Genomic DNA, 14,691 nt, shown 5'->3' on the forward strand with positions numbered 1-14,691 from the left:
ACAAAAGAGCTCAGTTGCTTGATCCAGCTGCAATTAGCATTCATGGCTGCTGGCCCAGAGATGCTCTGCAGGTCTCCTCAATTTAGCCACCAGTTAGGCTAATCATTATTTTCCCTTGCCCTTTGATAGTCACAGACCATTTGACGTGCATTTGACATCTCATCCTCCTCCCTAGACAATTCCTCCACTCTGTCAAGTGTGATTGTAATCAGGTCCTCTCCGTGCAGAGTAGGGAGTGTCTCAGCATTTCAGAGATCAAAAGTTAGCTGCATGGGTTTTTTGGTTCAGTTTCTTATGGAGGCCAGGACAGTCTGCTTCTAAGGTCATCAGGGACAGCAGGCACCAACTCTCACTAGTTCTCACTGTTAGAGAGGGTGAGGCAGATATTAATGAACTCAATAAGGACACTGAACTGAAATGAGAATATTGAATACTGATAGAGAGTTTAGAGCCTCAAGCAGAGCTAGAAATATTAGAAGGAGGATCTTCCCTGCAAACAAATAAAAAATATTTTCCTCCTTTGACTTAAGGGGAGATCAAATGAGACACAAAAAAGGGTTAAATGCATTGCCATAGAGCAGAAAGCAAGTCAGTATCAGAAACAAGCTATTACAGCAGAAAAGCCCATGAGTTCCAGCACAAGCCCTGCTCTAGACCCTGCAGCATTACCATTTATAAAGCAAAGTAGTCACTTGGAAATAGCTCCATAATGCCAAGTATATGAGAAAACTAATACTCCCTAGATGACTTCTAGCACCATCAATTTCTCTCCAAAAAGCATTCCCATTCACTGTTACAAAACAAATGGCCAGTGGAAACCACACAGAGCTATGAAACAGCAATGAGTGCAAGTGAAGGCAAAGCAATAACTAGAGAATGTAACATCAAAGCACATCACTGAGGAGGTCAAAGACCAAGCAAAGTAAAATCTTAAAGGTGTGAAGGCACGGTAGAGAGAAAGGAGAGAGAGAGAGAGAGGGATGTGCTGTATAGAGTGGGTTAAAAATTTTATTGTAACATAGTCTTTTTCTTCCTTTTGCGTAGATCTAACAAATAATAAAGATCCAATTGAAGTCAATGTTTTAGAGATATTGTGACACTTTCCCTTGTTAGCTTTAAATTCACCATTTAAAGAACTAGTTCTAGAAAGCTATTGATCTTTCATGTGTTTGTGAGCTCTGTTCACAATACTTTAGTGTTGGGCACTGTCTTGATGGTCAGCGGGTTACCTTCTACAGTCCCATGTCATTTAAGCTAGGTAGGATGTGATATTATTTTCCCCATCATCTCTCACATTCAGACACAGGAAGCAAACAGTTTTCAATAGCATTAAGTTCATTTATATCCTACACACCATACAGGTTATAACCTGTCACAGCAGTGGGATTTATATAAATTTTCAAGAGCCAAAGAGAAATTCAGGTAAGTAATCACAGACTCAAAAGGAAAAAAAAAGAAAACTTTGGTGATAGAGAGATTGCATTCCCAAGACAAATCAGCACATTATGGGCTCAACTCTCTCTGTAGCAAAAATCAGAGCAAAGTAATTAATCGTACTATGGAGAGAATATATAGCATGTGTTTCAATTCAATCCTATCAAAGTTAAATTTAATTAAAAATAATGGTTATTTTTAAGACTCTTTTAACATAATTATTTAGTATATTACAGATGGTTACTTCAACATACTTTTAAACAAAATTTACAAAAAGTAAAAATCAAATAAATTTCAGGGGAAATTAGAGCTTTGTGATTAAAGTATAAATATGGAGAAAGAATGCACTTTGCTAGTATTCATAATGACATATGCACATATTCATAATGACAGACTATGGAAGTATATACATAATCTTGAATAGAGCTTGTATCATAAGGTTTTTTGCTTGTTTTAACTGTAGGATAACCAGAAATTGCTTCACATAGGCATCTTATAAATAAGATGAACCAGGAAATTAGAAAATTCTTTGTCCAGCATGTTTACACCACGTGTAGCAGAAAATGCAGAAGAGGCAGTGTACATTGTGATCTTGTGAGGCAGCAAGGTGTGTTTGGGGGGCAGAAAAGGGAAACACCTGGGCCTCCAAGTCTCTGTTTTTGTAACACCTTTGCACTAAAGTTGGAAGGAAGATGCGTAGGAAAGGCAGGAGGTTTTGTTTCACCACAGCAGAAAGAGAGCTAAAGATCTGGCTGGCTGATTTTCTCTTGCATCTCACTTATTTAGATGTGATGTCATGCTGTGTTTTAAAACCTGGGAAAATAGTTTTTTGTTGATTTTTTTTTTGTATTAAACAGACATTTGAACTCTTCTGTCCCCATGTTAGGGATGCATGTAAGGCCACACTCTCTGAAACATCAGTGGGTCCAACGTAGCTGAGTTGCTTGTCCCTTACCCCTGCAGTGAGTTTGGCTTATATTATAGCACAGCTTCTTCTCTCATCCAAAAAATGCACTAATACATATTGGAAAATCTTCTTTTTATTTTTTCTCCCTTGTGCGGGATCAGAGAGAACAGATTCTTTCATACCATAGCTTTAGGCCTTCTTTGTGACTGTTTTTTCTTGTTAAAGCACCAGAGCAGGCACTTGTAGCCTATTTTTACTGTTCCGTGTGATTCTGACATGTATCACCTGTGATGCAGCTACATTTGTCGGCTCTCTGTGCTCAACAGGGAGGAATCGATCCTCCACTTTCATTAGGTGGCAGGAGTAGACTATTGGCATAAAAATACTAAAAAAAATTGGAAGAGAAACCCCAGGGCTTTCTGCTTGGGGATCCAGCCCACAGTTCAGTGGTCATTTGAATTATTGAATGGTATTAAAATAAAACCATTTCCCTTTTTGTCTCTTTACCCAGATGAACCACCTGAAATGCAAGTTGGTTTGTATTTTCTTTTATCCCTCAGCTTGTTAGGGAGAATATTTTATTTCAGATTCCATTCTTCAAGGTTCTCCTATCACCCAGCGTGGAGCGTTGCTGTCATGTCCTTATCTAAAAAAAGAGAGAGATGGAAAAGAAAACAAAGCCCACAGGTGACACACGTTTTATTGAGGTGTTCCACATGAAGAGCAATTGTGCGCTTTACACTGCACACAGCACGGTAGGAGCCTTCAAGAGGAAGAGAGGGCTATCAAATGAATACAAATTCATCTTTCAAATAGGTTAGATCGGAATTGCTCAGGCTAGTACAGTGTGGACCGTATTAAAATAGAGACCATTTTGAGACCATCTTTCCATTCACTGTCACACCTCCATTGGCAGACCACAAAAGCCCCAGGGCAAAGAGATCAGCTTCATCCTTGAGAAAGAGCACATGGGGAATTTCGAGATGGATGTTAACTGATAAATGGCTAATAAGATAGAGCTAGCACAGTGTTAATAGCTGAGAGAAATAGGCTTTCGTCTCTCAAAAGCACACAGCATTCGAGATGTTTCTCTGTCCCAAAACAAAACTCGTAGTTCACAGCACTGGAACAAGTTCCATGAAGAATGTGGGTATGAAGCCAGGGGCTCAGGATATTTTGCTGTGAGAGCTTCAGTCTCATGCTGCACTTTTTATCACTTATCCTGGATCCTGACTAATACAATTGGAGTTTACAACACTGGAAACAATGTACTGAATGTATTTACATAAAATAGGCTCTTTAACCTTCCTGCACAACTCTCCATGATGTCTTGCCAAGTCATGGCCAAGCCATGAGTACCAGTGAATTTAAATCAAGCTGGAGACACTTAATGATTTCATGCTCCTTTCTTCAATAAAAATTGTACAGGAAACAGCTTTGAGTAGCCACCAGTCCCCAGACTGTTTTTGAAGTTACGGTAGTATTTTTCCAAATATAATGTTAAATTAGAACTAAGGCTAGTGCAGCGAACACACAGAAATGAGTTTAAAAATTTAAAAGTCCAGGAGATCAAAATAGGAGACTCAAAAATTTAATAATGTAATCCATAGCCAGGCTTCTAAGTGTGCTGCTTTTCATGGAATTAGGGTATGAAGATCCGACCAACTGCAATGTTTTTAACCTTGGTTTAAGCATGTTTAAGCATGTTTAAGCATGGTTCTAAAAGCCTAACTGAGCTATCTGCCCCTGAGATTGGTCTGGGTCTTTATTTACTCTTAGCAGTCCTTGAAACCACAGCTAACAGGAAGGATGCTGTAAATATCTGTAATGCAATTTGCAAGGTATGATACTTTGTGCTGAGTGCAGGCTACAAGGCATTATTCAGGTCTTTTCCTCAGCAGTGCTTTATCAACACGTTTCCTCTAATGTTTATTCTGCAGGTCTAAGACATTTGCTGTTACACGAAATATTGGGGATTTGACTGCTAGTAAGATGACTGCAGTTCTTTTACCTGAAGCAGTGCCCGACATAATGAAGACGTCCTTCAATTCAGATTCTGCATCAGACGAGACTGATAACATCAGGGTAACTGATGTAGTGTTTGACTACTCTTTTTTGGGCTTTTAAACAGGAGGGAACAATTTCTTTTCTCTTTGGGAAAGGGCACAATTCATCTCTGACCAATGCTGCTTCACTCAAAATAAGTCAAGTTCAATCTAATAACACAAATAGCCCTATGGTAACATTATTTTAAAATCTGGAGTGTAATACATCAGACTTGCAACACTTTTTCTAGAGCAAAAGTATTTTCTTTGGTAATTAATTTTGCACTGCCATCTACAGGCTCACGATCTTTAAAGGACTTTGCAACCATTATGCAAGTATCACATTCCTGCAACAGTCACAAATGTTCCACAAGGTGCTCTACTGCTCAACTTGTACAGCTGAATTTAATGCTTATAAGTATCCTGATTCAAGGACAGATTGCAGTTTGTGTCACAACTTCCTGAGCCAGGTTTCCATAAAAGCTGGGATAGGCTTTCTAAGATGGGCAGCGTTGTGAAGGCGTCGTGTGACCATTCGTTCAGTGAAAGACTGACAGAAGCGAGGAATACACTGTCTTGTTCTGGTTTTGTTGTCGTCCTGCAACTCTGAAGGGTTTTCAGATAAAATAAGAGATGCACAGAGGACAAGAGCAGCACTTTCCTATGAAGAAGTCAATAGACAAATGTGCTATCAGTGACAGCAGTTTCCAATATCCTGGAACAAGCTTTCTCCTGCTTTGTGTCTCTGTGCTGCCCTTCCTGAAAACTTGGCACTCCGCAGTTATTCTTAAATGAACAGCAACTGAAAAATGGCACTGAGTGGAGAATTCCCAATATCACTAGAAATTACAGGGGTTTTGGTAGGGCTCATGCAAGGCTGGAATCTTGTGAGACATTATAAACTGCATAAAAAATTAATTGCAAACCTGAATTACATGTGAAATGAAAGCTTATGATTATGTGTCTTTAGGTATTTGCTTCATTGCTTCAGGAAATCATAGTTTTCATTTCATGGATTTGATTCCGATTTTAATTAATTTCAATTTGTTCTTCTGCAAGCATTGCTTAGTACATGTAAATTACATAGTTTTTAGAGGAAAGTTTTAATATATGATATGTTTTGACCGTTTAATTGATACAGTATCACATTCATGTCAGACCTCATCTGAGTCAGAATTTTTGTGGATGTAGTCGAAAGTTGTCTGACACATTAAAAATCAAAAGAAAGACTCCAGTCAGTCTAAAGCACACTCAGTTTTTTCAAGAACATGTTAACACTGTCTAATATTCCAGGAAAACAAAATTAAATATTTAGAATTAATTTGTGATATAATTTTCCATTCTTATAGCCTGAAGCTCTTTTTACAGTAGGTAGTCTAATCGACCCATTCAGATGATAATTTTGTCCAATTTAAAACCAAATTGTCCTATGTCATGGCCTTGCTATCTCGAATAAACTGGTTAATTCCCCCTGCAGAATATATATAATGATTACCAAAATATGATGCATAACATCCAGGTATTCCTCTCACTGTTGTCTGAGTTAACTTGACATATGTGCTACCTAACAGGACAGACAGTCTGCAGCAGATGTGTCATCAGGAAATCTTTTTTCTTCTGGACACTCTTCTTCCCGAAAAGAGCCATTTGTTCAGTCCGTGTGCTTCAATGCAAGTACATTTGGAATTCAAGTGTGCATTGAGAAGAAAAGTGTACACGCAGCATTTATCAAAAATGTGCCTCTTTATTACCTAGTTGGAGAGCATGCCCTGAAAGTGAGCTTCAAGCCAGGTAAATACAACTGGGCACAAAAAAGAAAATAATATGTGGGTGGTAGAAGCGTGTGTATATACACACAGATATATATAGATAGATAGATATAGATGTGTATATACATATGTATTTTTTTGCATCTTAAGTACCACTAAATCTACCATTGGAAGTACCAGGCCTGCCAGTATTGGCCAACAGACTATGTTCACAGCAGAAATCCATTTCTCCCCCACTTGCCTGAGCAGCAATTTCCCAGCTCTCCCAGCAATGTCGCTCAGCATGGCCAGCGTCAAGCAGAGCTGATCTGTGCCTGCAGAGTGTGTCTGATGCATCCTGAATCATCGGATTTGGGATGCAAGCATGAAGCAATTGGACATGGGCAACAGATCTGATGCAGTGTCCTGTAGCTACATTCTAAAACCCAGACTCTAAAAGGGAATTATGGATTAACCCTGCCAGGATCTAGTCCTTAATGTCTTAATCCAAGATCATAAGAAATAAAAGCACAGCAGGCCACTGAATCTGGGTCTCCTAAGTATCAAACTAACGGCCTAACCATTGGGCCATTCTTTAGAGCTCAAGTGTTGAGCCTCAATTCCTCTCTGACGTTTACTTCTCTAACCCATGGTTTATCTCTTTAAGCAATCCAATTCGGTCAACTTAAATCTGCAAGTTTATTCTGTTTATTGATTTGAAAAGAATCCAGTATCATGGTAATATTTTAAAATTTGGTTGTCAGTATGTGCTTTAGCTATTAGAGAAAATTTTATAACAAAGTTGCTCAATACCAATAATAATCATTGAACACTTATATTTGAGGAAAAAATGGCTAAATAAATGCTGGTAAAATTGGCTTATTCTCTCATTCAGTTGCTAATAGTAACAGTAATATTAATTGTCATGCAATTTCAGTTTACACAGAGGCACCTGTTGAAAAAATACAAGTCACAATTCAAGCAGGAGACCAAGCTCCTACAAAAATGGTACGTCTAGTAACATTTGAAGATCCAGAGACACAAGCATCTTCCAGAAAAGAAGCAATTAAAAAAGTGAAGAAAATCCTTGGTGACACTGATGATCAGGTACTGCTGCAAAATTCCACTTCTGGATTTGTGGGAGACATTACACAAAGTTTATTTATATTTCTTTTACTAAGTAGCTTCCTTTGTTTAGGTATTATGCCAAAATGGAAAATAAAGACAGGGTTTTGGGCACACAAGTCTTTCTGCAGGTCTTTTGTTTGCACTCATCCTTTCTGCAAGTGAAAGACATTAGAAAGAGCGGGTTGGTTTTGTATGCTTTTCTGAAAATCTCTTGTAAGAGATTAAATAGCTGTTGTGTGGCCAAAAAGTAGTCTGTTATTTCCAGCTACTGCAGCTGCAGCAAAATGCTCTGACACCAGCTATACAACCTGCCCTGAGACAGTGACAGCTACAACATTGTCATTACTGATACCAGTTACATGTACTTGTGCAGTGAACAACTGCTGCATGTGCTTCTTTTCACAAAAGTGTTTGGGGTATTGGTCTGCTTATGTGTGGGTTTAACACATTATTATGAAATTGCCTTTGAGTGATTGTGATGTGTTGCAAGAAGATTATCAAGCATACACCTTGTCTTCTAAGGCAGCAGAGATTCAGAGGTGTCTGCATCTGATTTTACTTATGCCGTTCTGCAGGAACACAAGAAAATAATTTTGTTTTTCCAATGTTACCCTTGACTAGAGGACAAGAAAATACAGAAGCTCGTCCAGTGCCAGCAGCGCTAGTGGAAGTGCCGAGAGTACAAAGAGCAGCCCCTCCAGCAGCGACTCTGATGACAGAGCATCACAGGGAGGCACCCAGATAAATCTGAAAACAAGGCAGTCCAAAGCCAAAGAAAAGAAGTTCTACCCTTTTGGGGACAGTGGCAGTAGCAGCAGTAGTGGTAGTAGCAGCAGTAGCAGCAGCAAAAGCAGTAGCAGTGGCAGTAGTAGTGATAGTAGTAGTAGTAGCAGTGGCAGTAGTAGTGGTAGTAGTAGCAGCAAGGGCAGCAGTAGTAGCAGCAAGGGCAGCAGTAGTAGTAGTAAGAGCAGTAGTAGTAACAGTAAGAGCAGCAGCAGTAGCAGTAAGAGTAGCAGTAGTAGCAGTAAGAGCAGCAGCAGTAGCAGTAAGAGCAGCAGCAGTAGCAGTAAGAGCAGTAGTAGTAGCAGTAGCAAAAGCAGTAGTAGTAGCAGTAGCAAAAGCAGTAGTAGTAAGAATAGCAGCAGCAAGCATAGCAGCAGTAGGAGCAGCAGAAGCAGGAGCGACAGCAGCCAGGGCAGCAGCAGCAGCAGTAATAGCAGCAGCAAAGGCAGTACTAGAGGCAGGGCAGGTAGCAGCAGCAAAGCATCTGGTATAAAGCATAAAGCTAAGAAGCAGTCCAAGACCACATCATTTCCACTTACCAGTGCTGCTGAAGGAGAGAGAAGTGTCCGTGAGCAGAAGCCTAAAACACAGAGTAGCAGCAGGAGCAGCAGCAGCGAAAGCTCTGGTGCTTCCCATCGTCACAGCAAATCTGACAAACGAGCTGAGGCAAAACACATCAAGTCCCAAGTGAACAGTGGCAGCAGTCAGGACATTTCTACAGAATGGGTAAAATGTCTAATACTTTGACTTCTACTAGGAGGTGATCTTGACTGAGCTGTAGGTAATAACTTCTTTTGGAATTTTGCAGGACATTCACCTTCCAAAAGTCTACAGTCTCCACTTCAGGTCTGCTCACATCCATTGGGTAGGTGCCTAATTCAAGTGCACATTGCCATGGTAGCTACAGTTGATGTGATCAAGCCTGTTGCTGAAGGGCTTTGTTTGGGCCATTTCCCTTGACCACTCCATAATGACCAATAACAATATTGATGATGAACAAAAAAAGCAGATTTATTACTAAAATGCTATTACACTACATTTTTTTGGTGTTGCAGCACTTGTAATCCTCAACTTTGGGTCAGGACACACAAAAGTTCAATGCAGCCAAAGCTAGGTTAACAAAGACGATGGGGAAATGATAAAACAGCTGGACCTTCCAATGCAAACAGTTATGTCCACAGTTCTTAGGCAACCATGGCAAAATCATTACATGGATTTTTTTCAGAAACCAGGTTCAGTATGCATTATGGCACAAGTTATTTTCAGCATATATTAGAAGGGTGATAATGGAGTGGCTTTTGTAGGTGTTACCTGTTACATCTATTACATATCCTGCTTGTGAAAGAGGAAGATGATGATTTATAGTGTTTTTCATAAATTGTAGTCTCTTTTTTTTCTGGGTATGGATATATTTGACCACTTATTGAATGCCACTTTTCATTGTCCCTAGCATTAGACCTGAACAGTGTGATGTTGCCATCTGCAATCAGTGTCTATGAAGTCTTTCTTTCAGCAGAAATGTCGAGGTGGATCCGAGGCACATTCCAAGCCAACATATTTCATGTCTATATATGAAAATAAAAGTAACACTCTAGATATGTCTGTCACCTATAAAGGGAGGCTGACATCTCTGATTTTGATAGTTACACTGTAAAACTAGAGGCCATCTCATACATTTTTAACCTATTTTTACTTCATAGCATCCAGATCATAAAGGATCAAGCAGTTCATCATCATCTTCCTCTGAGTCAGGAAGCAGCCAGAGAAACAGCAGCAGTAGCAGCAGCAGTAGCAGCAGCAGCTACCATCATGGAGAAAATTCTGCCCACAACTCGAGGAGGAGCAAAAGAGTCAGCATCCACCACCACAGACATGGCTCCAGCCTGACACACGAGGTACAGCTCTGTGTGTGGTAGCCAAGAGTAGCCAGGCTTAGCTGGCTGCTGAGTGGGAGCTGTAGATGTGCTGGCACTAACCAGCTGAGGGGGTTAGGCTCAGGGGGGACACTAAAAGTCAAGTCTGTAAATTGAAAGTCGAAGTTCATTGAGATATTTCCTCTCCCTCCAAAAAAATTTTCAAGTTCCCTTGTGTTCAGGTTTTTTGTTTGCTGGTTTCTTTTCCTTCATTTCTGAAGGTGTTTGCAGTATGTGAAAGCCTGGATTTGGAAATTATAAAAGTTGAAGGGAATGTAGCTGTGAGGGAAAAGAATGTTCTTTTTCCCATGAAAGCCCAGAATGCAAAATCAGTTGCTTTAGGTAAAAAGGAGGAGGAAATAAATAAGTCTGCCTAATTATTTCTAAATGTAGATTGGGGGTCATGAGTGCATGCAGAGTATAACTAAAATCAGATTTTCCATGGACATTACTGGTTGGTAAATGTGAAGGCCCATTATGCACAGATCATCTTTACCTTTTGTCACCCCAAGACAATTATGCACTTAGTATTCTATAATTGTACTGCATAAAGGTATCTACATAATAATAGAACAAATAGCTCTGCAAATGCAGGCAATGTCTAGGGGAATTCTGGTACTAAGAAGGATTTCAAAATATTTGATTGGCTTGAAGAAACTGTAGTATAGTAAAATAAGCTGTGAATGTGTATACTGCTCTGAATGTCTCTAGTAGACACTGTAGGCAGCTATTTGAAACATTAGAATAATGAACAAAATCTTACTATGCATAAAGATAGCTTAGAAGAGTCTTGGATCCCTCATCAAAATAATCATATCTTTAAATAATTAAGTTTCCAACCATATTTATCCTTAACTGTTGGGGATATGGAAATATGTGCTGCAAACTAAACTGATGAAGGACAAGGGCTGCTGCCTGCGATCAGCACACATTAACTGGACTGCAGGCTCTCCAGTGAATACACAGAAATACTTAAGCACAGATGGTTGGGGGCTGTTTTTCAGCGCAGCTTCCTGGGAGATGTAATTCCACCCGGCATTACGATTGTGGCACAGGCAGTAAGGAGTGACAACAGAAATCAAGGTTATCAAGCTACAGCATATGTTCGTTCTGATGCTGCCAAAGTTGATGTGCAACTAGTTGTGGTTCAGCTGGCTGAAACCAATTGGAAAGCGTGTGCTGATGCTGTGATACTGCCTCTGAAAGCACAGGTAAGTGCACAGGCAGCTTTGCACAGAAAGACATCTACAAAGCCCAGAGTAAGCACAGAGAACCTGCTGATTAGGAGTATTAAACAGGAAAGGCATACTTATTTTTAAATGTTTCACAAAGTTGGTGAAGTTTCAGAAAATGTTCCTCGCTTTCACCATTCTTTTGAATTAGAAATAGATTAAGAGTAAAAAAAAAATTTACTCAGACACTTTAAAATCTGGCAAAAAATATTGATTTTCAAGATAAATCAAAATATAACCAGTAGAAGCATAAAAATATTTGAAAAATTGACTTCTTCACCACTATTTATTATTTGCTCTACTGTGAGTTTTCTTGTCCAGGAATCTGCCTGTTTTTCTGTATATAATTTATTGACCCCTGGATTAGCTCAGTTGGTTAGAGCATGGTATTAATAACAAGGACCCTGGATTTGATCCCTGTATGGGCCGTTCACTTAGTAGTTTAACTCCTTCTGGATGGAGTTTTATGATCCTTCTCAGTCCCTTCCAAGTCAGACTATACTGTGATTTCAAAAGACTCATAATGCAAATGCATTTACAGTGTTGTATTTCTTAGGATTTCTATGAAAAGATGGAAAAAGCAAAGCTGGATAATGGGTTGATGCCTGAGAGAGCATCATAAATGAAGGAACAGGTCTTTCCTTTTTTTGAATATCCCTGTGTTTCCCATGACCCTTTTAGAGTAAGAGATCTTTGTGCAGAAATTTACAAACCTTTGCTCTTTGCAGCTGTAATTAACAAATTCAGCATGATATTCAGTATTGAAGAAAGTGGGGTGGGCTCAAATCAGGAGGTCTTGGGGAAGGTGAAGAGAAATTTTAGTGCAGCCCTCTTCTAGGAAAAAGTACATATTGATTAAGAAGTTACCACATCTAAGGAAATCTCAGCATGTTTCAGTGGCTGTTTTGAGACAGGAACATGTACATGTACTTCTGCACAGACCACAAAACCTTTTTCCTACTATGCCTCAGATTTTGCATGAAGAAGTCAAAATTTCTCTGTCAGCCTGTTTTGAGCAAAAGAAAGATTGGAAATATTAAGCATCAATGCACAAATTGGTGAAAGAAAATTTTGTGGTTTGAAATGGTCAAGGTTTGTTCTGGGATTCTTTTCTGAAATTTGGCTGACTGTTTCCCTGTTTATAAAGGCCAGACTGAGGTGGGGCAAGGAGTGCCGGGATTACAGGATAGCAGCCGTGGCTACTACAGGACAACTGGCAAGGAAGCCAGCTGTACAGCTGAAGGTGCAATGGGAAAAGCTTCCATCCTGGATAAAAAAGACAAGCTCAGTGTATGTAATTCATTCTTCCATAAGTGTTTATTTTACTTTTTTACTGTATTTGGCATTTGAAAAAACACTGAAAGAATGGGATGAAATTTCTTAACCCAAACATACTTGTCCGGCAGTGTTTGGATGGAAACCACAAGTTCAGTGGCACACAAGTCTTTTATGAATGTGTTCTACTTTGTCCACATGTTTCATATTAAATGATAGCCTCCAAATATTTAAAAGCTTAGTATGCTTGATTTCATTTTCCTTATTTAATCATTTCATATTTCAGTTCAAAATGCCTTTTTGTTTTAAAAAGTTCTTCTATTCAATCTCAAAAAATAACCATTTTAAACAGGCAAAATAAAACCAATGTATTTCTTCTGGATAAAATCAACCACTTAATTTGACCCAAAGTATTATTTCCTTGACTTTTCAGTTCTTCCATTTTTTCCTGATTTTTCAGATCTGTCAGTAGTTCTTACCATCCCATGTGTGCTTTTGTTCATGTACTTGAGTTTGTCACATCTTGTTTATCTCTAGATTCGTGCAATACGTTCCTGGTGCAGCACTCGTGTTGGGCTTCTCAGAAATACATCAGAGAAATCCATCTCATGAATTTGTAGTAAGAGCAGCTGCAACATCTCCACGAACAATTGATACAGTAATTAAAGCTCCTGAGGTACCTTAAATTTATATTTTCCTATTCTTACCTTGAATGATTTTCAACTTAGAATGTTTTGACACTTAATGTAAAGAAACAAAAAGCAAAATACTCCCTTTTAGAGAAGCTGCTGTATACCTGACTACATTAGGTGGGTGTTGAAATACATACAACAGTTCTCTTGATTTTGTGCTGCTTTGGTCCAGTGTAGTAGTGAGCTGAAAATCAGACTCTGTAGTCAAATACTTTATTTGCGTTCTGAGAACAGCAGTGAGGCCCAAATTGTCTCAAGTATGACTGCCCTGTACTCACACCTGTATGCATTTTACCCAGCGTGACTAGTTCTTGAATGAGGGTCTCAGAGCAGATGGTGGGGGCCTTGAGAACACTTTACACTCTGCTGCACCCACAAACAGCATCTGTGTGTGTTGGCACTCCAGTCCCACATTTGCAGTAACCATGCCTGATGTGACTGGTCTGAGAAAGCCACAAATACAAATCTGCCCTAACCAAACTGGAGTAGTTACCCACCCTCTCAGAGCAGCTTGCACAGGCAGGGTCTGAAGACTCCCACTGATTAATTGGTCTTTCTCCACCAAATCCCTCTGCGCTTCTTTGAAAAATTTCCCCTATGGATCTCTGGTAAATTAATAACAGCTAGCTATTCACACACAGAAATTAGTGTGTCTTTAACCCTCCATGGTGCTTCAGTATTGCAGGATCTTTAATGTGTGATAATGAAGAGGTAGGCACATTAGGCATTCATTTGATTCTCTTGGCAAATATAATTTGTAGCTACAGTGAAGGATCTTACCCCAGTGCTGAACATGCTGGTTTTCAGCCCTTAATCGATGATATTCATTTTTCCAAACACATCCATCATCTCAGTTACTCAACTTATTACCTTATTTTTTAAGTCACTCAAATATCACTTAAACTCATCTCCATCAGTTACTCTTCAATGTTCTTAACAATTTCTCAAAAAGTCAGGAAGTATGACTAGAAGAGATGATAATGATTCCTCACAAAAGGTGAAGGTTTGGTTGCATTCTGCAGAGACTAACACAACTGCAATCATAGAAATACATCTTCAAGAATTTTTTTTTTTTTTTTTCAAGAAAAGAGTAGGGCTTTTTTGCAGTCATATCTTGAGCATATGGTTCAATTTATCTTAATGTATTTTCATTTCTGCTTTTTCAGGTAACACTTTATTGTCAGGGATTCCGATTGCCATTCACTCTGCCCTTAGGCCCATCTTCAGCTTACGAGACTCGAGATATCACTGCCTGGAATTTATTTCCTGAAATAGCTTCACAAATAGCACAAGAAGATCAATGTAAATGTTACTTATATGTTTGTCTCATGAATAAGCAATGTGTGTAGATCCATACTCTGCCATGGCTGGGCCTTGCCTTTTCTTGTGATGGTCTTTTAGGGAAGCATAGCATCTCTAGCCCTGCTTTCAGCAGTGCATTCCCTCATGGAGAAGCAGGTTTTCTGGCAGGTGAATGAAGAGACTTCAAACTGCTGTAAACATTCAGAGTTTGGAAGTCACTCCTGTCTTCAAG

The 14,691-nt window shown here is 39.2% G+C and overlaps 1 protein-coding gene across 1 annotated transcript in view; it reads left to right on the forward strand.

Moving 5' to 3' along the window:
* Positions 1 to 14,691, forward strand: part of LOC116448095 (vitellogenin-1-like) — a 44,439-nt gene that overhangs the window by 23,102 nt on the left and 6,646 nt on the right. Inside the window, exons 20-30 of the mRNA XM_032118115.1 lie at positions 4,282 to 4,426; positions 5,958 to 6,177; positions 7,072 to 7,241; positions 7,884 to 8,322; positions 8,512 to 8,771; positions 8,854 to 8,910; positions 9,746 to 9,940; positions 10,963 to 11,169; positions 12,338 to 12,480; positions 13,003 to 13,141; positions 14,324 to 14,459. Coding sequence (XP_031974006.1) covers positions 4,282 to 4,426; positions 5,958 to 6,177; positions 7,072 to 7,241; positions 7,884 to 8,322; positions 8,512 to 8,771; positions 8,854 to 8,910; positions 9,746 to 9,940; positions 10,963 to 11,169; positions 12,338 to 12,480; positions 13,003 to 13,141; positions 14,324 to 14,459 — 2,111 coding nt within the window. The remainder of the gene's footprint in view (positions 1 to 4,281; positions 4,427 to 5,957; positions 6,178 to 7,071; positions 7,242 to 7,883; positions 8,323 to 8,511; positions 8,772 to 8,853; positions 8,911 to 9,745; positions 9,941 to 10,962; positions 11,170 to 12,337; positions 12,481 to 13,002; positions 13,142 to 14,323; positions 14,460 to 14,691) is intronic.

This window comes from Corvus moneduloides, chromosome 9 (assembly GCF_009650955.1).
Source record: "Corvus moneduloides isolate bCorMon1 chromosome 9, bCorMon1.pri, whole genome shotgun sequence".
In the NCBI taxonomy this organism is placed as follows: Eukaryota; Metazoa; Chordata; class Aves; order Passeriformes; family Corvidae; genus Corvus; species Corvus moneduloides.